This window comes from Olea europaea, chromosome 21 (assembly GCF_002742605.1).
Source record: "Olea europaea var. sylvestris chromosome 21, O_europaea_v1, whole genome shotgun sequence".
NCBI classification, from domain to species: Eukaryota; Viridiplantae; Streptophyta; class Magnoliopsida; order Lamiales; family Oleaceae; genus Olea; species Olea europaea.
In genome coordinates, this window is record NC_036257.1 from 7,023,314 (window position 1) to 7,048,084 (window position 24,771).

The window sequence follows — 24,771 nt, forward strand, 5'->3', positions numbered from 1 at the left end:
GGCATGAGATGTTAAGGCATATTATTTGAATAAAAATAAAAAGTAGATTTGTTTAGTTGGCCGAATATTAAAATTGCTTACAAAAAGTATACCAAATTGGATTTAATTAATGTCCGTTGGTTGGGAATATGCCGTTGAATGTGCACAAGCCAACAGCAGCCCTTTTAGACAAGTTAGGCATATACTGTAGCAGATGCATTATAGCAATTCCTTTATTGAAATAAAAAAAATACAATATTGTACGTACCAAAAATGTACATGTCATAATTTGTTTCACCATTTAAAGTTATGAAAATAAAATAAAATTTTATTGTTAGGTGATGTTAGTTGATAGCGAATACAATTGATTTATTGTTCGATGAAATTAAAACGGTGAGGCGAAGCATCACTTTGACAGCTGTGTAAGCTCCTGAAATCCTAAATAACATTTTTCAGAATTTTTGAAAAATATTTAATATAAATTGAATAGGAGCGTTTAATATCTTTTACTAGGAGGTGAATACGGTTCGATTTGAACTGTTTGTAGCAAAATTTTAAAATCAAACAATTTAGAGTGATTTAAAATTTTTTGAAATCAAATTAAACTATTTCAATTTTTAAATCAAATCAATACAAACGACTTTTTCAATTTTGTTCCATTAAAAACTATAGCTTAATAAATAAAAAGAATAATATATCGAATAAGTTATATTATAAATATTGGTCTAAATTTTCATGCCCAAACGAAAAACTAAATTCCGCACTGTTGCTGAGTCGTCGGACTGATCCACCAAGGGATTTTTAGTCCACATTTTTATGTAGGAAATTACTTCATTCTTCCTCCAAGAGAAGTGGAATATCGATTGGTGACAACCTATTGGTGCAATTCATATTTAACGCCTCATTCTTGCAAAGAAAGAACCTAGACTACTACTACTATTACTCTCTCTTTGCTCGCCAGCCTCGTCGATCTTTCACCATCTGCTTTTTCTTTAGTTTAGCCCTTTCATTATACAACAAATTTTTAGGGTAAACTATTGCCTCAATCATATTTGACTGAACAAACTCTTAAATGAATCAGTAATCCTACCATTAGTAGAGAATGCAGACACGGAAACAATTGTGAATATTCGAATAGCTAACACATCTTTAACAATTTGGGAGACAATCTTTTATTTTTTATTTTTTTATGACGGGGAACTCGCAGCAGTTATCTTTCGAGTGCGCACTGGGTAAACTCTCGGACTAATCCAATAGTCTGCAAACCACGCCAGTTAGGTAAACCGTACTAAACAAACCCTGTGCGATAAGCTCGACCAAGAAAGTATTGGTAGGGGAAATCGAACTCATGATCAAAAGCATTTACGCTCACCTACTCCACCAACTTGATCACCCCATGAGGGGCAATTTGGGAGACAATCTTGTATTTATTTGCATTCAACTTCTACCAAAGTAATATGTCAAAAAGTGCATTGGTCAAATTTTCAAAACAACCATTTAAATAATCTACCAAATCATTTTGATAACGAACAGTAAAATCTAGAAAACTAAGTTAAAATGTAAATAATTAATTGAGTACATACTAGGAAATTGAGATACAAATAAAAAAAAAAGTTGTTGTCCGGTAAAAATTTAAGCGAGTTCGACACATATTAGAACAAAACAACATAACTATCAATAAAATAAAGCAAAGAACTAACAATAATATGGATGTATCTTTTTTATTGGGATGAATTTATTTTTCATTGGGTTAGACAAAATTGAAATTAATTTATTTTCATTTTTTTGGTGAACAGTTTGAAACAATTTGTAAAATTTGAAATCTAAACTAAACTATTTCAAACGCCCTGAATCAATTCAAAATCAAAATATTGACAAATCCACGCTAACCCAAATCAATGGTTTTAAAAACGGAGTTTCAATTTGGTTTGACGATTTTGTTGACCGATCCTACCTTATACAATATAAAAGTAATTAATGCATTTTCCCATTATCCAATGCATTTTAAAACTTCTACAATAATATTAGGTGGCATTAGACTCTACTAATATATTTTCGATGAATGAAAATGGTGAATTCAACGACCATTTAGACTGATGCTAAGCTCTTGTAATCCCACATAGAATTCTTTGTACTTATCACAGCGTATTTAATACGAAAAATTGAATTTGAGTGCCTAATATCTTTCACCATATAACACATTATCCCAATATTTAATGCACTCCAAAACTTAAAATGATAATGTTAGGTGGTAATAAACCTCATTGATAATCGTTCAATTAATAAAAAGGGAAGGGTCATTCGTAATTAGATTAATGCTAAGCTCTCGTAATCCTACAGTGCATTCTTCAAACTTAATATGATATCTTTAATACGTAAAATTGAACTAGAGAGCCTAATATCTTTCACCATATAAAAGTAATAAATTTTCAACACATTATCTCGATACTAAGTGCAATCCAAAATTTATCTAATAATGTTAGTTGATATTGGATCCTTCTAATTTATTGTTCGACGAATTAAATAGTGGGCCAACTGTCATTTAGACTAGTGCTAAACTCCTGTAATTCTACATAGCTATTTTCAAATTTTTTGTGATATTTTTAATACTTAATATTGGATTGGGCATTTTATGAATATTTAGTGCATGAAATTGAACCTGTTTGCCTAATATCTTTCACCATATAAAAGTAATGAAAATCAAATAAAAATTTAATCAGTATCTTGACATTCGATACATTTCAAACTTATCTAGTAATGTTAGGTGTTAGTAGACTTTGTTGACTTATTGTTTGTTGAATCAAAATGAATAAAGCCACTTGTTCAGAGTTAAAAACAGGAGAATAAATAGACAGACTGATGTGTGAGAAAATGATTGAATATTTTTGTTTTAATTTTGCAAACTGTCCAATCATGTGTTGACAGGTGTTCCATCTGAATTTGAGGTTGAATGTATAGCAAGATTGAATTAAAATAGTGAGGTCAATCACCATTTAGACGGGGTGTTAAGCTCTTGTAATCCTACATACAATTCTTAAAACTTATCACGATATATTGATACATAAAATTCAACAAGAGTGATTAATATATTTCACCATATAAAAGTTGAAAAATAAAATAAAACTTTCAAGACATTCAATGCACTCCAAAACTCATCCAATAATATTAGGTGACATTGGATCCTACTAATTCGCTATTCATAAATCAAAAAAGTAAGATCAATAATCTAAATTGCTGCTAAACTCTAGTAATCTTACACAGCATTCTTCATACTTATACTTAATACACAACTAGAGTACCTCATATTTTTCACCATATAAAAACAAATAAAAATAAAAATTTAATGCATTATCTCCACATTTAATACACACTAAAACTTGTACAACAATATTAGGTATCAATCTCAACCTAAAATGGTACTAAATACTAGTAATCCTACATAGCATTCTTTTGACTAATCGTGATATATTTAATATGTAAAATAGAATCGAAGTTCCTAATATCTTTCACCATGTACAAGTAGTAAAAATCAAATAAAATTCTAATGCATTATCTCGATCACTCTAAAACTTATTCAGTAATATTAGGTGACAAAGATTCTTATCAATTCATTGTTCAACTAATCAGAATAGCGAGGTCAACTATCACCTAAATTAGTGCTGAAATCCAATAATCCTACGAAGCTTTCGTCGTATTTATTAAATAATGCTTGTTTAATAAAACTTTGTTAAAAGATCTGGTCAAACATTAATTTTAGCAACATATTTAATCAGGCCTATAATTTTTGTCAATTTTTCAACAATACTTTTTATAATATTTTAAAAAAAAAATAATTTTTTTTAATCAAAAGTTTTTTCAAATAACCCCTTCAACATTACGATTTTGTTCGATAGTGATTGTGAAAATTGATTTTTTGACCGTTAGAAGGAAAAATGAGGCTCGCCTATAAGTGAAGAATTTAAAAACGACTGCTGAAATTGTGAAAATAAGATTCAAAAAATTAATTTTTTGAAATGAAAAATTGCTATCAAATGGGGCTAAAATTATCATTAAATGTTAATTTTGCCCAAACAAAGTTTTTGTTTCCACGGTCCAAACCATAAGTAATTAGGTAAAGGCGGCCGAGAATAAAGAGAAAAACATGCACAATTCCCTTTGAATGCATCCAAATTCCAACCTTATCCCATTCCGTTACACATTTTTGAAATATTTACATTTACAATTATACCCCCCGCCCATTCTGCAATAAATTTCCCTCTAGAATCCTCTACCGACTTGTGTCCTTGTCAATAAAAGGTGAAGGTCAAAGGTGACATTTCATATTCGGTCTAGTTGGTTCAATTCAACTAGACGTTACATGAATTCGCCCACCGCTCCACCAAACTCCGGATAAGCGCATTCATTCCGCATCGTGCCACGTAGACTGATGGTGTCATGAATGACGTAGGGCAGCGTCTACAAATTGTGGCTGGCCCTACTAAGTTAATATTCCTGTTATAATATGCTGTTTCGCGCGCAGGAGAATTAGCCAATCGGAATAATCGGCACGTGGTAAAATTACCAAAAAATTGTGGGGATGCCCGCGGTTATCTGATCGGACGGCTAGAGAGAAGAAACGTAGATAACAAGTGAAGAAGACACGTCTGTGATTCTGTAAATAGCGCGTGACAGATAAACACAAGTGTGCCAGCTGGCGCCACTAGGTTTCTGCTGACCGACCTTATCCTATTGTATTTTTTAATTTCTTTAATTTCTCTTTTTTAATTCTTTCCGGTTAAATTTGTGTTCTTGTCTAGCCAAAAGCATTTGAAAGAGAGAGAATTGAGAGAACGAGAGAGAGGCTGAACCCTAAATTTCTCTCTGACTGAAAGCAGAGTTTTTGGATTTTGATTATCAAGATCCTAAGAAAAGATATACAAGAATTCAATCCTTCAATACAAAGGTTAGTTTTTTTTTTTTTTCGTTTTTTTTTGCCATGTTAAATTTTACGAAAAGTTGATCTCTTGTGTCCAATCTGGTTAAATACTACATGCAAGTGAAGTTTTGCAATATAGGAATAATGTTGCTGCAAGTTTTTTGCGAACGATTGGTTTCTTTTACTGCATTCATTCAGTGGGTTTCTGTTTTATTATATTGATCTAATGTTTTGATATGTTTTTTTTTTTTTTTTATCTGTTAACCGATATGATTTTGATTTTTGATTTTTTTTTTGGATGAAACGACATTTCAGATCTCTCTTAAAGTTGCTTGCTTGCACTCTAGAAAAGCAATCTTGGGTCATTTCGGGAAATTAGGAGAATGATTGGAAATAATCTCGGGGATTGAGTCTTGTTTGATTATAATCTAAGAGCTATATTTTGACTGGTTGGTTGTTTTATGATTTGTAGGTTTTGTTGACGAGTTCTGCTTGAATAAATCTTGCGAAGATGATGTCTAGGTCGTATACCAATTTATTGGATCTAGCCTCTGGGAATTTCCCAGTGATGGGGCACGAAAGGAGGCGCCTTCCTCGTGTAATGACTGTTCCAGGGGTCATTTCTGAGCTTGATGATGATCGAGCTAATAGTGTTTCATCGGAGGCTCCATCGTCTGTTGTTGCCGATCGAGTAATTATTGTTGCAAATCAGCTTCCAGTGAAAGCTAAGCGTAGGCCAGATAACAAAGGGTGGAGTTTTAGCTGGGACGAGGATTCATTGTTGTTGCACATTAAAGATGGTTTCCCTGACGATATGGAGGTTATTTATGTGGGGTCACTGAGGGTTGAGGTTGATTCAAGTGAACAAGACGATGTTGCGCAGTTACTGTTGGACAGGTTTAAATGTGTTCCGGCTTTTCTCCCACCAGACATTCTGTCCAAGTATTATCATGGGTTTTGCAAGCAGCATTTGTGGCCACTATTCCATTATATGCTTCCGTATTCAGCAAGCCATGGAGGTCGCTATGATCGGTCATGGTGGGAAGCATATGTTGCTGCAAATAATATTTTCTCACAGAAGGTGATTGAAGTAATAAATCCAGATGACGATTATGTATGGATTCACGATTATCATTTAATGGTTTTGCCTACCTTCTTGAGGAGGCGCTTCAACCGGTTAAGAATGGGATTTTTCCTTCACAGTCCTTTTCCTTCATCGGAGATATACAGGACTCTACCAGTGAGACAAGAGATTCTGAAGGCATTACTGAATTCTGACCTAATTGGTTTCCACACTTTTGATTATGCAAGGCATTTCCTCTCTTGTTGTAGCCGTATTCTGGGTTTAGAGTATCAGTCGAAGAGGGGTTATATTGGGGTAGAATACCATGGGAGGACAGTTGGAATAAAAATCATGCCTGTTGGAATTCACATGGGACAGATTGAATCTGTGCTTAAGCATGCTGATAAAGACTGGATAGTTGGAGAGCTGCAGCAACAGTTTGAAGGAAAAACAGTGCTACTTGGTGTTGATGACACAGATATATTCAAAGGTGTGGATTTAAAACTTTTGGCAATGGAACAAATGTTGAAGCAGCATCCAAAGTGGCAAGGAAGGGCAGTGTTAGTACAAATTGCAAATCCAGCCCGAGGAAAGGGAAAGGATCTTGAAGAGATACAAGCAGAAATAGAAGCAAGCTGCAACAGGATCAACGAGACCTTTAGGCAGCCTGGTTACGAACCCATTGTTTTTATCAATAGACCAGTGTCTCTTAGCGAACGTGCTGCATATTACACTATTGCAGAATGTGTTGTCGTTACGGCTGTAAGGGATGGAATGAACCTTACGCCGTATGAATACATTGTGAGCAGGCAGGGAATCCCTGGAAGTGAATCTAGTTCAGATTCAAATGCTCCAAAGAAGAGCATGCTTGTTGTATCTGAGTTTATTGGCTGCTCCCCTTCACTTAGTGGAGCTATCCGAGTCAACCCGTGGAACATTGAAACAACTGCAGAAGCATTGAATGAGGCAATTTCAATGGCTGATACTGAGAAGCAGTTGCGACATGAGAAGCACTACAAGTATGTTAGCACGCATGATGTAGCATATTGGGCTAGAAGCTTCTTCCAGGATTTAGAGAGAACTTGCAAAGACCATTTTAGGCGACGCTGCTGGGGAATTGGTTTGGGTTTTGGTTTTAGGGTTGTTGCTCTTGATCCTAATTTCAGAAAGCTGTCCATTGATGCCATCGTCTCTGCTTATTCAAAGGCCAAAAATCGGGCAATACTTTTAGATTATGATGGTACTGTCATGCCTCAAGCATCCATAAATAAGGTTCCTAGCGGGGAAGTGATCTCAATTATCAATAGACTTTGTGATGATGTAAAAAACACAGTATTTGTTGTCAGTGGACGAGGAAAGGATAGTTTAGGCAACTGGTTTTCTCCATGTAAGAAACTGGGTATTGCTGCCGAACATGGATACTTTCTAAGGTGTGCCTTCTTCTCTTTACTTACATGTTTTTTCGTGTTTCTGCATGTATGCTATTACATACTTATTTTACATATAGTTTTCTGCTTGTCTGCTATTATATACCTGTTTCCCATGTCGCTTTTTGCTAATTACCTAAGATTTTAGGCGGAATGCGGATGAGAAATGGGAAACTTGTGGACAGAGCACTGATTTTGGATGGATGCACATGGCAGAGCCTGTAATGAAATTATATACAGAAGCTACTGATGGTTCCTATATTGAAGTAAAAGAGAGTGCACTTGTTTGGCATCATCAAGATGCGGATTCTGGTTTTGGATCCAGTCAAGCAAAGGAAATGTTAGACCACCTGGAAAGCGTGCTAGCTAATGAACCTGTTACTGCTAAAAGTGGTCAATTCATTGTTGAAGTGAAACCCCAGGTATGTAATCTTTTAACACGTCAATTTTCTTGATTCTTTCTTGTACGAGACTGTTATAGATATCTTTCTTTTCTATGTTACACTGCAGATAAAAACATGTGAATATTAACTGGCCTTGCTTCAAGCAAAATATTAAAGTTGTACTTGTCATTTTCCATTGTTATATAAATTAGAACCACCTCTTTTGTTGCTTTGTGTGTCTGCCTTTCGAATTTTCCTGGTATGCTGATGATTGAATAACAAAATTGAGCTGCATTATTGGAAGTGTAATTACGTGGTCTCTTTTATGTAATACTTTCGACGCATTCTCTATTTTAAAATTGGAATAAAGCAGGAAAATATTGGAGTTTCCTGCAAAAGTGACTCCCAGTCTTCAGGAATTGCCTCAAAAACTGATACCTTTCAGGAACAAATTTACCAATGTGTTATTCGTGGTACCTTTTCCATTTGTACGTAGTTGTTGGTCTTATCGCATTAGCTTTGAAAATGATGTGATAATATTATCTCGATGGTGCGTGATGGTAATGGGTCTGAAATGCTCTTCAGATGACTCACACTTTTGAGAGGGATTATCTTGCAATGAACCACATTAGGGATTGTGTTCATTAGAACAATGCAACGATTTTGACACCTATCACTTATATGTTAATGATGGAAAAGACACAGGAGGTTGAAATATCTAGGATAATGTCTAACGTGTCTTCTCTCTAAAACTAACAAAATTTGATTGTGAAGAAAAATTTATTATATCCTAAGTTTCTAATGATACTTGCAGTGTTTAATTTACTGGATAAAATTGAAAGTGTTTCTTTCTATTGTTTATATCTTATTGAATAGTAGTTAATTGAAAAACCAAATTTACAACGACAGAAATTGTCTACCTGGTGTAATCTTTTACCGACCGTCTTGCATTGTCCTACATCTTCATATGCAAAATTCTATCCTATTAAGATTGGTTTTTCACTCGAGGGTTCAATCACTTGAGCTACCAGTTTAGTTTTATAAAGATGAATAGTTCTTGTCCTTGTTTTTATTCTCTTCATTAAGCTGTACTTTTCAATTTTTTTCTCCTCCTTTTTTTTTTTTTTTTTTTTTTTGGGTGTTGTCCAAATATTTCAGGTTCATTAAAAGCAGGGGATACCACCTCTCTGAAGAGTAATACCTAATAAGGACTGAAATGTGGCATTCTTTTCACCTAAAAAGATTATTGGTGTCATCGATTTAGAAGTCCTAAGTCATAAAATTTACAGTTCTTTTTCTGATTTAAGGTCAACGCATCTTCAACTAATTTGTCTCAACTATTTCAGGGCGTTAGTAAAGGTCTAGTTGCAGAGAAGATCTTTACGTCGATGGCTGAAAATGGGCGGCAGGCAGATTTTGTCCTTTGCATCGGTGACGATCGATCTGACGAGGATATGTTTGAAAAGATTGAAGATGCAATAGACAGTGGTTTCCTTTCTTTCAATAGTTCCGTTTTTGCCTGCACTGTTGGGCAGAAACCGAGTAAGGCAAAGTACTATGTGGACGACACGACGGAGGTCATAAACCTGCTTCAATTTCTTGCCGAAGCCTCCGACCCTTCACCTGCAGAGGATGCTTCAGAAATCCCCAATTAGGATTGATTCAGGGATGTCTTCTTCTCCATACACTTCAGGTCTCTTCAAGATCCATTTGTTTTTATTTTGAAGTGGGGAGACAATGGGAGCCATATTGTCCCGCTTTCTGTGTGACAAGCTATTTGAACTAGAGGGAGTTGGGATTTAGTGCAACTGATGGTGGGAACTTATGGCAAGTGGCTTCAAGTCGACTCCGCTTTTTCCTTTGGTAAGTGGACGTGTAGCTGCAATTTCTGGATTCACTCGGTTGACATGGTTTATGGCGATGCATCATTGGAGGTCTTTTTGGCTTCCTATTGGGATTCCTACTTTTATTGGGTTCACCATTTTTATGAAGCTTGAAGCTGCAATTATGGCTGCAACGTGAAGATTAAGAGTGCGCCTGAAGGTTATTTCTTTAGTCTCTTTCGACTATTGTACAGAGTAATATTTACCTGTTTCGTTCTCTTTATTTCTTTTTTGTTTTTTTCCATTTTTTGGAGGTTAAAAGACTTGTCTACCTTTTGCTGCACCAATTTGTTGGATAATTATTGTAGTAATTGTAAATATTTATAGAAGCAAACCTTTTTTTCTACATTTTTCCCCGCTGATTTCTGTATTAGAATGTCCACACGAGGTTCAGATAGGAAATTAGGAAATTAGGAAAATTTCCGAGAATAAAATTATGTAGTTAAAGAGAAGTATGTGTTGCTACTAAACTATTTCTTTTTACGATGAGAAGAAGTTTGGTAGAGCTGCGACATGCAATCTAACATGGCTCGGGTTTGACCTTCAAATTCTTAACAAGACTCAGGTTATCGAGTTCAGGAGCTACTGAAGTCAGCCATGGCACGTCAGCTCATGCCCTCGATGTGGAGGGCCAAACCGAGAGGTTAAAGTTCACTCTTTAGGCAGAAGAGGTTGTAAGTGTGCGCAGCAATGGAAGTTGGTAGATGTTAAGCTTGTTATATGTGGGTTATGGAGGTGCCTAAATTAGCATTAGCCAGCTTCACAGGGGCAAGGACCATGACACAAGGGTTTTTCCAAGACTGTGCACTTACAGCCCTCTCATGAGGGGCTCTCTTATGTGAGGGGGCTGTCATGCTTGGTGTATAGTCACAACACAAACGAGTCATCATTTGTAATATACTCTTTAGGGGGCTGTCAAGTCGAATAAAATATATGTTAATGATTTTTAACTCTCCGTACTGGATTCAGATTTTGAATCATATACTGTTATATCTATAAACTATGTATGTGCGTTATGGTGGGGTTCCGTTTTAGTTGAATGGATAACAATGATGTCAATTGGATTGGATAAAAGCAATCTCTTCTCAGGCTTGAATTCAATAACCAAGACCTATTTTGCTTCCTTTATATGAGGTGAAGTGATATGTACTCTAAATCATAGCCAAATCATCTTCACCCCTATCCCTTGCACTCTTTCCATCTCGTATCGACAGGAGACTTGATTATCAGAGATCACGATTGTCTAGACTTTCTTGAGTTGGTGACATTTGTACTAATGGTGTTTTTCGACGTGCAGATGATTACTAGTGGACAAATTTTCATATCTAGTAGAAAATAGTTGCAAGAAACAAAAAGTTCTTCACTGGAGAAGTAGTAGAAACGACAATCATATTTACTCTACATACACTATAATTATATATATATAATAATAAAGGATTTCATAGAACTTGCAGGCCTTGATCTGTATTTCTTTCTTGGGATAACTTTCAACAAAAAAAACGAAGAGTTCCAGAATTTATCGAATATAATTTTCTCCACAATGGGTCCTCAGTTCTCATCTTTTTGAGCAAGAAACAAAAAATGGCCCCACAATCTACCGCTTATTTTGCCTTTTCTCCCTCTTCAGCCTTCTCTGTGTGAAAGTTCAGCTCATGTCCTGCCTCAATTCCTGACCATGTGGGTCCAAATGCTTCTTGATGGTACTGCCGTTCTTGCACTTGTGTCGTATTGAATACGACAAGTGCATTTTTGGTATTATTATTGGACTATCTTACCTGCCGATTCTATCCAAATACGATTGCCCCCTCAGCTTAGTTGTCGTCCAGTAGATTTTCGATAGTGAAGGATTTAGGAATTCAATAAGCACAGATGAATTCAGATGAGCACGAACGGTTGCTAAACGCTCGTCGAGCGACCGCCCTATATATGGAAAAGAAAAAAAAATCTGATGGAATCATCACAGGTGATCGCAGGGGCTTGTCGAGTGCTGACTCCATCGCTATCCCTGTATATCACATTTTCTTAACAGATGAAAAGAAGTCAAGATCAATTTCGCACATTGTAACTTGGAATATTTTAGAAGTGATGTGCATAGATATCAAAAATGCATTGGACGATAGCCCAGGAACACATGCATTCGAGACACCGGATCTCAACTTTAATAACATAGCGGGATACTTGTATATGTAGATGTTTTTGTGCATAATACAACAAGAGAGAGTGGTTTCCATGCGCTGCCATCGCTTCTTTCTGTTTACCGCCGTTTATATGACAATGTAACTGGGTATTAATATATGCCTTTTAACAAATGTTGTTTCGCCATCTTAGCACCACATCCAGAGTTGTGTCAAATTCTGCAAAGAACTACTGACACTAACTTCTGGGTGGAGTTTTGGTCGAAGATAAGTATACCTGGCTCTGCACCACCGTCTGGCCAACCTTGAATCCCGGAACCACCGTGAATGCCACCCAAAAATCACGCTGTGCCGCCACGAAAATGTCGTCCGTTATGCTTTCCATGTACACTTCGGAAAATCTGGAACTTCTTTTCACTTGAAATATGCTCACTTCTTGATCAAGTGAGAATGCCAAAAAATGTAAAAGCCAAACTCTCCTTCCCATCTCTGCGTAGGCCTTGAAGAATTCAGTTTCTGGGTACTCACCGGAATTAACCATTTTCCTTTGATTCAAATTCCCAGCGAATGAAAATTCCATTTTGGGATGTACTAAATGAAGGTACTTTGCTTTCAAGAATTTCCCAAACAAAGAATTTGGATTCTGCCCGAGAAACTGGATTACACTCACTGATCTCAATTTCTTGAACTGTTCAAAGAAGAAAATTCGAAGCTGATCAGTGTCATTAGGCAACGACTGATGATCATTTTGTATGGAAAAAAATGGTTCATTGAAGCCACTGAAAATTTCTCTGCAAACAAAGGATTCAAATGCAAAACCCTTATGATCCCTCTTGCTGAAAGTGATTTCGGGCTGTATTGCATTGGCTGCAGCATCAGTATCCCAATTTGCAGAGACCATATTCCTAATCATCAACTTGACGAAATTGCGTATGGATCTCAATGCATAGTGAAAAACCATGATAAAAACTCTAGGATTTGAATCAGAGAATTTGATATTGTCAAGAATCGAAAAAGATCCACTTGCATTGAGTTTTATCTCGAGGGATTTATTGTTCTGAACAATTTCCTGCAACTGATCTTGTAGTAATGAAATTTGGGAGTCTTTTCTTTCCATCTCCCCCTGCATTTTTTTCATGGTGATCTCGTAAGTCTTCATTAGAGACTGCTGTTCTTGAATTTCTGCTAGCATTAATGTCACATGGGGCGGCGAAGAATCGATCTGTTTCTTCAAGAATCTGTGCTTCAGCTCTGAAAGTGCTTTTAATTCATCAACCACAGCTTGATCTGCAGATTGTACAGCCTCATTGTTGTACGGAAACTGAGCCATTTGTAGCTCTGCATAAGCTGCTTTAACTGCAGAAATGGTGGCAAAAAGCTTTGCGACGAAGGCTTCAACTGCGGCTCGGTTCTTTGATTCTTTTGCTTCTTCTTCGAGATTTTCTTTCTCGAACTGTTGGGATTCACAGCATTTGAGTTTTTCTTGAGGAATGAAGAGGCAAAATCCAGGGTTTGAGAGATTTTTTTTGGCTGATTTTAAGTGAATAACTTTCTGAAATGTCTTGGCAATTTTGCTTTTTGATGGAGCTGGACATGGAATGGTAGGATCCATTTCAACTCAACAATTTTTTGTTGATCAGAGCATGAAATCAATATTAGAAGAAGAAAATGGCTATGCCGCTATGGTGGAATTGATGGGAGTAAAGTAAGATCTAAAGCGCGGGAAAAGAAAAGCAAAGTTCCTTCACCCACACAAATTACTAATATAGATATGATTAATTCGCGATGGACAAAATACTCCCGACTCCTTTTCACTGAAGAATTCTTGATCACGATCACATTGATTTAGGATCTTTATTTATTTATTTATTTTTAAATCATATTTAAAAAATAAAGTAAGTATTTGAACGATAAACAAAGATATTATGATTCCCCTTCTCATTTGCTAGGGATTTGAATGGAAATTATTTGATAAAATTAAGAAATAAATATGTAAATAATTAAGCATGAATTAGTAAAAAATCAATAAATCAGCCCAAATCTCATCTTTATTCTTTCTTTCTCTTTTATATTGTTTATTTATTTATTTTAATTCGTCGCCGGTGATGTATATTTTTTCAATTTGAAATCTTTATTAGATTGCTTAAAATTAATGGGTGGGATCCACTTTATAAAGCCAAAAAAGTTCCAAAAGAAATAGTAAAAAAAATTTTAAAAAATAAAAAAATCTATTGACTCTGAATAATTAAGGTACATAGTGCATGGCATAGGACGAGGAATCCAAGGCTATATACACCGGTGGTGACAACTATAATTGATTTATAAATGAAAAGGGCAAAAAAAAAAAAAAAAAAACGCAAATAAAATAATGCCGGTCTTAAACTATAATCCAGTTGAATTATAGATAAAATAATAAAGTTATACTTTCGCTCATTTAGCAAGTGAAAATGGATAAAATTGAACATGAAAACATGATAATGCTATAAGTACAGATTTTTTCTACAAAATTTGTACAGGATGACAGCTGTCTTCTTCTCTTCAGGAAGACAGCTGTCATCCTACACAAATTATGTTAAAAAAAAAAATCTATACTTGTAAATTTAATCTCGTGTGTTTCTTCTCTTATATTATTGTAGATGAAGACAGCAGTCATCTTGTACAAATTCTGTTTACAAAATTTCTATACTTGTAACTTAATTGTAAATTTGATTTTGTGTGTTTTTTCTCTTATATTTATTTACAACTAGGCTAGGATGGTTAAACTAGGGTAAAATGATTTTGAATATCGAAGAGTCTCAATTAAGATTCTATTCACTTATAATTTAATTAATTAAGTTGATTTTCAATTATGAAAAGATAATCCTAGAAACATAAATAATTGCAAATTATTGTCATGCGTATTGAAGGGCAAGCCATGTTAATGGAACGAACATCATTACGAGACAACCAGTGCTATACAAAGGTTTTCAATTAATTAATTAAAAGTCTATTGGCCAAAAGTGGTTGGCTCTCAATTTTTTTTTTTGGCATGGCCAATGATCCTATCAATTCACATCATTGTTTTATTTATTTATTTATTGTATGTCGACATTTTGAAAAATCTTGACATGTTCAACAGTGTAATAAGATGAAATATCAGTCGAAGGGTTGAAATTTTTGTTAAAACTTTATCCATTTCTTAAACATTATTGAGTTGGGAAAGACAAATCAATTTTTGTTCAATTTAAATTTTGAGTCCTAGAAGTAACATATTTATCAAATAAAAGGTTGATACAAGTTTTTGTTTGTTATATTCTTACTAATAACATAATAATCAATGGTCCTCACTACGCGCTCGTCGAGCCAGTCCATCGGTGGCGAAGCTGCGAGTTCATGAACAAGTGAATGAACGAGCCATCTTCCTAAAAGGAGTGAGAAGGTTCTCACCCGCAACAAGAAATGACTTATAAGGACTAGGGGCACTCTAATGCCTTAAGTTTGAACGTAGAAATGTTATACCTTTCCTAGAAGAAAGAAACAATAACCTTATTAGTCAACTCGATAGGCTAATTTCATATTGATTTTTGAATCCAAGTTTTGCATATTGAAGGGATAATATCTTTCTTTCTTTTTTTTCTTTTTTTTTTTCCTCCAATGGAAGCAAAAGTCTTATGATTTATTACTTGTTATCGTGTGATTAAAGTGTAGTGGCAACATTTGCAATGATTTTAACATAAATTTGGTACGCATATTGATTGTACGCCAAGAAATTCTTGGAATTGACATTCAAAAATCAGCTCAAGTAGTGGTATGCTATCTCGACATATACCTACCCAAATGAAGTACTGATGTAGCATTATTCTTGTTAGGTTTATATCCAGAATTTTTCTATGTACACTTCTCTCACGATAATAATAATAATAAATAAATAAATAATCCCTTAGGATATTCTTCATGCGAAGAATCATCTTCAGACCCAAATAGGATATAACTTCCCCCCCCCCCCTTCAATTTAACATCACCATGTGAGCAACACAGTTTTATTTCACGTACATGTTACCGAATGTAATTTTTCGCGCAATAGCTTATTGAGCTCCTAGTTGGATTCCATTAAAATTAGTTTTCGATATAAACGTATTTTAGAATGGTAATTTTTTGAAAAAAAGTGTGATTAAAAAATAAGAAAAAAGTTTTAGATTTATTATTTTATTGAAAATTGTGTTCTTGAACAGAAGAAAAAGAAAAATGCATTAAAATTTAAATGGAGCCCAAACAGGGGTGAGATTTTGAGGAAAATTTCGTTTTGAAATAGTGATTTTTCTTTACCCCTTTTAAGAACGTGTGGCTAAACAATGAGAAAAACTATTTTGAATTTACATATTATAACATTATTTTATAAGATAATGTGTGGTTGAAGATGAATTTTGAAAAAATATATATTTATTATTGAAAAAATTGAACCTAAACAGGTGCTGAATTAGTCACCACACAAATAAAAATGCATGCCACAAAAGGGAGGGTCAAAGTTCGTAGGGAAAATACCCAAAACCCTAGATATAAATATTACCATTCTTATCAGGTGAATTAGTTATAATTTAATTTATCAAGTATTAGTTATGCCTCCGTTTAACCCCCATTTTTTTGAAATGAAAATGGGTGGAATAGTTTTTTTTTTTTTTTTTTTTTGAAAAATAAATGGTTGAGAAAGAGGAAAAATTTTCGATTTACGTGTAATATTATTTTATGAAAGATTTTGTGGTAGAAAATAAAATAGAAAAAATTGAATGTAATTTAATGAGTACCAAACGAGAACTTAATATCAAAATCTCAAAACATGAGATTTAGCGTTATCCTAGCATCTATATAATTAGTCAAGCATCATATTAATTATAAGAACACTATAGAATTGGTACAAAATCACCCAGAATTAAAATTTTAAAAGAAGGTTGAAAAGAACTCTTCGAAGTTTCGAATCTCTTTTAATTGCTTTTTGATCAATCTCTTTTAATTTTTCTTCTTCTTCAACCCAAGCAGTAGATATATGAAATTGATATAAATAAATGGTTGAAAAAAAATTATATTTTCAATTTACGTTTAATATTATTTTATGGAAGATTGTATAATTGAAAATAAGAGAAAGAAAGATGTAATATAATTTAACGAGTACCAGACGAGGGCTATATATATACTTTCTCTCTCTACCCCACCTTGACCAATGTCAACAATGACCACCACAAAAATTAGATATGAAACACTCCATCGAACTAGATCTCACTTGCCTTTCTTCGATGTAGTCGAGGAATAAAATCTGCATGGTGCATTGCAGGTGGTGGCAGTTGTGATGTAGTACAGGTAGTGGTGATTGTAGTACATTTGAGTTGGAGACTGTGGGAGTTTCTTGTTCAATTTTTTGATTGGCTTGCTATTTTGGGTTGTAGTGTTGGTCTGCGGAGTGTGCAAATTTATTTGTAGTGACCCTCTTTCATCCAATCTATATTAATAGTGATTGGTGATGATCAAGTCTGTATTAATTGTGATCGGCTATAACTATATGTGTTGTGATACTGGTCTAAAGTGTGTGAGGATTTATTTGTAGTGCCTACAGATTTCGATGAGTTGAAACTCAAAGCTCGAGCTAGGCTCGAGTAAAAATGGTTTAGGCTTTTTTGGGCCCGAGCCGACTCGAACTTTGTTCGGCAAAAAAATCTAGACTTAACTCGAGATTTCGACTTGGGCCTTATCAAATCGAGCCGAACCGGCTTATGATTTTATTTAAAATTAAATTTTTAAAAAAAGGTAGCCACACAGCTATTGCTGCCTGCTACAGACAACAAGACGGCTATGTGTAGTTGCCATTTATTTTATTTGTTTTTTTTTTAATATAAATTTGCTCACAGGCCGACTCTCCAAAATGGGGCTCGACACTAGCCTCGGCTCGATTGACCAAGTCTGAGTTAATTGTAATCAATATGTGACCTCAGCACTCAAAATATTGCTACTACCTCCACCACACAGGTCAAGTCTAATGCTCTAACATCACCTGCAATGTATCGCCATCACCAACATACCATCACCTCTTCATAAGGAATCTCAATATGGTTGTTTTCATTTTGTGATTGTATGTATATATAGAGATTAGAGAGAATTTGTATTTATAGAAAAAGAACATTTGCAAATGGAGAGAGAAAATATTGCTGGCAGAAAACATTTTTGCCATTGGTGTTTGGGCGTGTGGTGGTGGGTTAGGAGAGAAAATAATGCGGCATTGGAGATATTAATATATTGGAATGAAGCTTGCTCCAGATCCCCAGGCCTAAAAACAGGGCACCCACCTCAGCCACCCGTTTTTGGGCTCTTTTTTGGCCTGGATGAGGAGCATTTTTGTATCAGAATTATGTCATTTTCCCACGCTCATATTGCACACAATCAAGAGTTGAACCAGACCTTCCCCCAGGCCCATGACGTTTTTAAGGTAAAAATGAAATTGATGAGGAATTATTTTTTTTCCCCCTATCTATTAGATCAGTATTAAAAAAAATATATATATATATATATATATATATATATATATCACCATAGGGGTGAAAATGGGACTAGTTGCTTGTAAGCTTGGTTCAACTCGCCCTGGAGGTGAGTCATGGGGCGAACAGAGCCACCATTTTGCAGTGTCAGCCGCTCATTGGGAATAGGGATATCTCAAAAATTAATTTTTTCAGTATTGAATTATCTACAGTGTCTGCTATACCACTCCCTATGCAATTGATTTTGCGATTGTTACTTTGTAATTGTTTCTTCAAATTCTCACTTCTCTTCTACTGGTTATCACTTTCTGACTTCTATCTTCTAAAATATTTCTAATGAATTACACTTGAATTTGTGAACCTAGTGTCTGCTATACCACTCCCTATGCAATTGATTTTGCGATTGTTACTTTGTAATTGTTTCTTCAAATTCTCACTTCTCTTCTACTGGTTATCACTTTCTGACTTCTATCTTCTAAAATATTTCTAATGAATTACACTTGAATTTGTGAACCTAGATGAGAATTTTAACCAATTCCTTGCCAACCGTGAAACCAAAAAACAAAATTGACCTACAATATTCTTGAAGTTAGCCATCCTTCGCTCGGCTCCCCAAATCGAGCACTGACCTGCTCTAAATCACTATCTCAGTGGAAAGGATGGTTTGCCTCCTAGGTTGAACCTCCAACGAACTATTATAGGATTTTTTGATGTCACTTTGTTGGCAAGAAAAGGCTGATTTTCGAATTAATGATGATAGAATCATTAATAAAAAAGTATTTATTCAATATCATATTTGATTTAATACGCAAAACACGTATATGATGTTAATGCACAAAATAGTGAACGTAAGATAGTTTTCTACTTAGTCCCTACTCCACAAAATTCATTGGAGCGTCGTGATTTCTAAGACATGGATTAGGATATGATTTACTCCAATATCCAACCGTACATGCAGTTGACATTGTCAAAGTCAATGATCCAGACATGGTTCATGCTTGTATGAAAAGTAATCTGGACCCCGACAAAACCACTTATGAATAATACTGCATCCGGCAAAAGTGGAGAGAACTGTTGTTCAACCTCCATACGCACCATCTTCAATCATCACTGCAGCCACTCATTTTTCCTACTTTTTTGGCTTAAAGTAACAATTTTATTTGATGATATAAAATACGTTCGTGTACAAATTTTTATAGAGCGTTCATCTCATTTCCCTCAATAGCATCGTGGGAAGTATTACATGTACATAATTATCTATATAAAATGTCCATAATTACACGTGACACTAAATCCAACATTTAATTCAAATCTCACACTTGCACATTAACAATCGGATGATTGTCACATCATATTATGGACACCATTATGTGCAATATTTATGTACAAGTAGAATTTTCCATAGCATAATTGACCTAGTTCACCATCATAAATTGACTATTTGTTAAATCGTGCAAATTCCAAGAGAACAAGCTCTTAAGGATTTATTTATTTATTTATTATTATTTTAATACTCAAAATATTGCTACCATCTCCACCACACTGGTAAAGTCAGGGCGAGGCCCTAGGTGACTGATAATATTATTATGAGACCCTTAAACGTAAAAAAAATTTACATGCGTAAAAATACTTAAATATTTAAATAAATCATATATTTACATTTTAAACAAAGACTTGGTACGATTCAAAAGATAAAGTAGCAAATTCAAGTTATTTTCGATAAATCATATTATGGACATTATGGACTCAAGAAAAATTTATTTTGGATAAATAAAATTCAAGTTATAACTTATTAAAGTAAACTACTGAATGTATAATATTGCTTTTCAAATTAAATCATATTGCCATAATAATATTGGACTCACTTGATAGCTTGCAATTAATCATGTATATTAAACTCAAGAGAAACTTATTTTGGATAAGATCGAACTAAGTTAGAATCAACCCAATAAATTATTGTTAAATAATTTTTTAATTAATCAATCTTTTAAATTTATACTAATTTAATTGGGCTTTTATCATGATTTTCATTTGGAGGCCCCCATTAGATGTGAGGCCCTAAGTCATTGCTTAGTTGGCTTTGGCTTAGGGCCGGCCTTGAATCAAGTCCAATGCTCCAACATTACTTGCAACGCATCGCGATCACCAACACACCACCACCTCTTCCTAAGGAATCTCAATATGGTTGTTTTCATTTTGTGATTTTATATATATAGAGAATTTGTATTTTTTTTTCTTTTTTTTTTTATAGAAAAAGAAAATTTGCAATTGGAGAGAGAAAATGTTGCTGGAAGAAAACATTTTTGCAATTGGGGGTTGGGCGTGAGGTGGTGGGTTTAGGAGAGTAAATAATGCGGCATTGGAGATATTAATGTATTGGAACTATGTATTTTACCCAAGCTCATATTGCACACAATCAAGGGTTGAACCAGACCTTCCCCCAGGCCCATGACGTTTTTAAGGTAAAAATGAAATTGATGAGGAAATTTTTATTTTTATTTTTTTATTATTTGTTTTCTATCTATTAGATCTGTTAAAAAATAAAAATAAAAATAAATAAAAAAACTTGCTCTTCTTGACTCTGCCCCTATATAAAATACTCTAGATGGGGCTTCCTTCGTCATTTTTACAATTTTTAAGAAATTAGTGGGAGGAACAATAGGAAGGAGCAAACTAGTGACTTCACCATAGGGGTGAAAATGGGACGAGTTGCTTGTAAGCTTGGTTCAACTTGCTCCGGAGGTGTCGTGGGGCGGATAGAGCCACAATTTTGTAGTGTGAGCTGCTCATTGGGAATAGGGATGTCTCGAAAAAAATAATTTTTTCGCAGTATTGAATTCTCTACAATGTCTACTATACCACACCCTATGCAATTGATTTTATGATTGTTCCTTTGTTTGGAATTGTTTCTTCGAATTCTCACTTCTCTTCTACTGGTTATCGCTTTCTTACCTCTATCTTCTAAAATATTTCTAATGAACTGCACTTTAATTTGTGAACCTAGATGAGAATTTTAACGAATTCCTTGCCAACTGCGAAACCAAAAAACAAAATTGACCTACAATATCCTTGAAGCCAGCCATCCATTGCTCGGCTCACCCCAAATCAAGCACAGACTTGCTCTAAATCACTATCTCAGTGGAAAGGATGGTTTGCCTCCTAGGTTGATGTTGGGTGTGAAACCTCCAATAATACACGTTGATTTCAAACCAGATTGTAAAGAACGAGATTTAATGACAATATTAGAATATATTAGATTACACCACGAAAAACACAAGATTGAATTTGTAAAGAAAGAACACAAAAGGTAAACGCAGAGGAACGATGTTTATTAATTCATCAGTATGGAGAATACAACACTGACTAGCAATACTGTTTCTATGTTACTCTCTACAAACTGACCAGAGGAGCCTCGTAGTTATAGGCCAACCCTAGAATAGTTCTAAAAGACAAGAAATTATATTACAATTAGGAGACCCAACTTCAACAGGATTTTGTTTCCTTATTCAATTTAGTCTCCTTAAACTCTAGGTTAATATTCTCCTAGTCCAAGTCGAATACGCCTTTTCATAAGACTCCTATTTGAGTCATACTCTTCAAAAGACTCCTATTTGAGTCATACTCCTAACAATCTCCACCTTGACTCAAATTTCGGTGCTACGAACGAAACTCCTAGATTTCAAATTCATCTGCATTGAAATTAATTGGTCGAATCTCCTCAACACAGTGACCACTCCATATAAACCAAACACTCGTCCTCTGCGCGGCATCCACAACCAACACCCAAACCCCATTCCCAGGGTTCCCAATTCCACTGAGGAATTAATGTTCACACAGGGTCGAAGCACACCCTGTAGTAAGAATCAAACCAAATGCTTGATCAGAAGGCCCCTTGCCTGAGCTTTCGCCTTCAACATCCCTAGAAGCATCTCAGACATTGCTGACACCACTGTACCTGCACTCGATGAGTCCTATCCCAACTACTAAACATAGTGTACTCGCTGAGATTGACGACAAAGCGGAATCACCAACGCTCTCCCTAGCAGTGTTCTGAATCGACTCAAAGCCCAACACAAGAGGTACTATACCAAACTAAACTTTCACCACGATACTAAACTTGTCCAAATGTCTCCTCTTAACTGGTTCGGCACTCCCCCACAAAATGTACAACTGGAATCTTTTTTGTCCATTCAGTACAACTCGGACTCCCTTTCGGACTTTCAAGACTCCATCTTCTCCAGAGAATTTATACCCTTTTGCATCTAGGGTACTTAGCGAAATGAGATTTCTTTTTAGGTCAGAAACATGTTGAACCTGATCAATTGTTCTAAATGTTCCATCCCGCAGCCTCAATCTGACTCGACCGATCCTAGCAATACGGCAAGATTAGTTGTTTTCCATTACAACTCCACCTTATTGAACAGCCTCATACATTCGAAATAAATTCTTATCAGAACACATATGATGCAAACATACTGAATCAAGAATCCACTCCTTGTCAGGTCTAGACTTGCATCAGATACCACGATCAACATCACATCTTCGTCATCTGAACAATTCTCAACTATATTGATTTCGTCTGAATTCAAAGGTTGCACCCCACGATTTACAGCTAAATCACTTTTAGCCTGCAATATATCGCAATCCTTCCAAATATGTCCCTTCCTTTTACTGTAGTAACAGGTTACATTGCTAAATCTAACTCTCGATTTGCTTCTTCATCAACCACCTTGAGATACAAGAGTTTCCCCATCCCTTGATGTAGCATTAACCAAATGCTTCATTTTCTCCTTTGAGTGCAAAGCATCATGACATCTTTTATAGTCAAAGTATCTCGACTATACAAGATAGTGTCTCGAAATGACGTATAAGATCCAGGCAGCGAACACAACAGAATCAAGGCAAGATTCTCTTCATCATACTTAACCTCCAACGTCTCCAATAATTTCCTTGAACAAGGCAACATGGTCTTCCAACGACTCTCCTTCCGCCATGCGATGTGATTACACCTTCTACTTGAGAGCTAGTTTACTTGTAAGACTTTTAGTTATACACAACTGCTCCAATTTCAACCATAAAATAGCCGTCGTTTTCTCCTTCAAGACATCCTGTAGAATATTATTGGATAGATGAAGATGAATCAATGAAACAGCCTTTCGATCCTTCCGTTGTTTCTTTTCCGTTGTCCAACTAGCTGGCATCCTCTCAATACCCAGTAATGCATCATCCAAATCTAATTGCGCCAAAATAGCCTTCATCTTTACTTGTCACAACAAGAACTTGTATTGCTATCTAACAGCGGAACATTACAATTCAACCCAGCCATCTCGAAAGAATCTCAACCAATCCACAGAAAATCAACAACCTCGCTCTGATACCACTTTTGAGCGCGGAAGTTCCAATAATACACGTTGATTCCAAACCAAATTACAAATAACGAGATTTAATGATAATATTTAAGTATACTAGATCACACCATGAAAAACACAAGATTGAATTTGTAAAGAAAGAACATGAAAAGTAAACGCAGAGGAACGATGTTTATTAATTCAACACTATGGAGAATACAAGACAGACTAGCAATATTACATCTATGTTACTCTCTACAAATTGACCAGAGGAGCCTCGTATTTATAAGCCAACCCTAGAATAATCCTAAAAGACAAGAAAATATATTACAATTAGGAGACCCAATTTCACTAGGATTTTGTTTCCTTATTCAATTTAGTTTTCTTAAACGTGAGGTTAATTTTCTCTTAGTTCAAGTCGAATACGCCTCTTCAAAAGACTCCTATTTGAGTCATACTCCTAACAATTGAACCTCCGACAGACTATTATAGGATTTTTCGATGTCACGTTGTTGGCAAGAAAAGGCTGATTTTCGAATTAATGATGATAGAATCATTAACAAAAAAGTATATATTCAGTATCATATTTGATTTAATACGAAAAACACGTATTTGATGTTAATGCACAAAATAGTGAACGTAAGATAGTTTTCTACTCCACAAAATTCATTGGAGCGTCGTGATTCCTAAGACATGGATTAGGATATGATTTACTCCAATATCCAACCGTACATGCAGTTGACATTGTAAAAGTCAATGATCCAGACATGGTTCATGCTTGTATGAAAAGTTAATCTGGACCCCGACAAAACCACTTATGAATAATACTCCATCCGGCATAAGTGGAGAGAACTGTTGTTCAACCTCTATACGCACCATCTTCAATCATCACTGCAGCCACTCAATTTTCCTACTTTTTTTGGCTTAAAGTAACAATTTTATTTGATGATATAATATACGCTCGTGTACTAATTTTTATAGAGCGTTCATTTCATTTCCCTCAATAGCATAATTGACCTAGATCACTATCATAAATTGACCATTTGTTACATGGTGCAAATTCCATGAGAATACGCTTTTAAGGGTTTGAAAAAAGGAACAAGTTAAGACGAGAAGGAAGCGTCAAGGTTATATGATA

The 24,771-nt window shown here is 35.0% G+C and overlaps 2 protein-coding genes across 5 annotated transcripts; one reads left to right on the forward strand and one right to left on the reverse strand.

Annotated features, from left to right (window-relative positions):
• The first annotated feature begins 4,762 nt into the window (after positions 1–4,762).
• Positions 4,763–10,605, forward strand: LOC111370505 (probable alpha,alpha-trehalose-phosphate synthase [UDP-forming] 7). Of its 4 annotated transcripts, none has more exons than XR_002698424.1 (5): positions 4,763–4,921; positions 5,367–7,387; positions 7,533–7,806; positions 9,114–9,810; positions 10,144–10,605. XR_002698424.1 is itself a non-coding variant. In XM_022992223.1 (4 exons), exons 2-4 carry the CDS (start codon positions 5,406–5,408, stop codon positions 9,420–9,422), a joined length of 2,565 nt encoding a protein of 854 aa, XP_022847991.1. In that variant the 5' UTR covers positions 4,763–4,921; positions 5,367–5,405; the 3' UTR covers positions 9,423–9,996. The 4 variants fall into 4 exon arrangements, 1 of the variants encoding a protein (XP_022847991.1); XR_002698426.1 differs by having other exon boundaries at positions 10,210–10,605; XR_002698425.1 differs by having other exon boundaries at positions 10,216–10,605.
• Positions 10,606–11,087: 482 nt separating this feature from the next.
• On the reverse strand, positions 11,088–13,613 carry LOC111370507 (protein GRAVITROPIC IN THE LIGHT 1-like). Its single transcript, XM_022992224.1, has one exon. The coding sequence runs from the start codon at positions 13,395–13,397 to the stop codon at positions 12,024–12,026; it is 1,374 nt and encodes a 457-aa protein (XP_022847992.1). The 5' UTR covers positions 13,398–13,613; the 3' UTR covers positions 11,088–12,023.
• Between the last annotated feature and the right edge of the window lie 11,158 nt (positions 13,614–24,771).

Bases quoted from the DNA above. Each gene is read 5' to 3' on its own strand.
- LOC111370505 (XM_022992223.1), top strand. From the start codon at position 5,406: ATGATGTCTAGGTCGTATACCAATTTATTGGATCTAGCCTCTGGGAAT. The intron at 7,388-7,532 runs GTGTGCCTTCTT...CTAAGATTTTAG, and splicing joins GAACATGGATACTTTCTAAG to GCGGAATGCGGATGAGAAAT. The intron at 7,807-9,113 runs GTATGTAATCTT...CAACTATTTCAG, and splicing joins TTGTTGAAGTGAAACCCCAG to GGCGTTAGTAAAGGTCTAGT.
- LOC111370507 (XM_022992224.1), bottom strand. From the start codon at position 13,397: ATGGATCCTACCATTCCATGTCCAGCTCCATCAAAAAGCAAAATTGCC.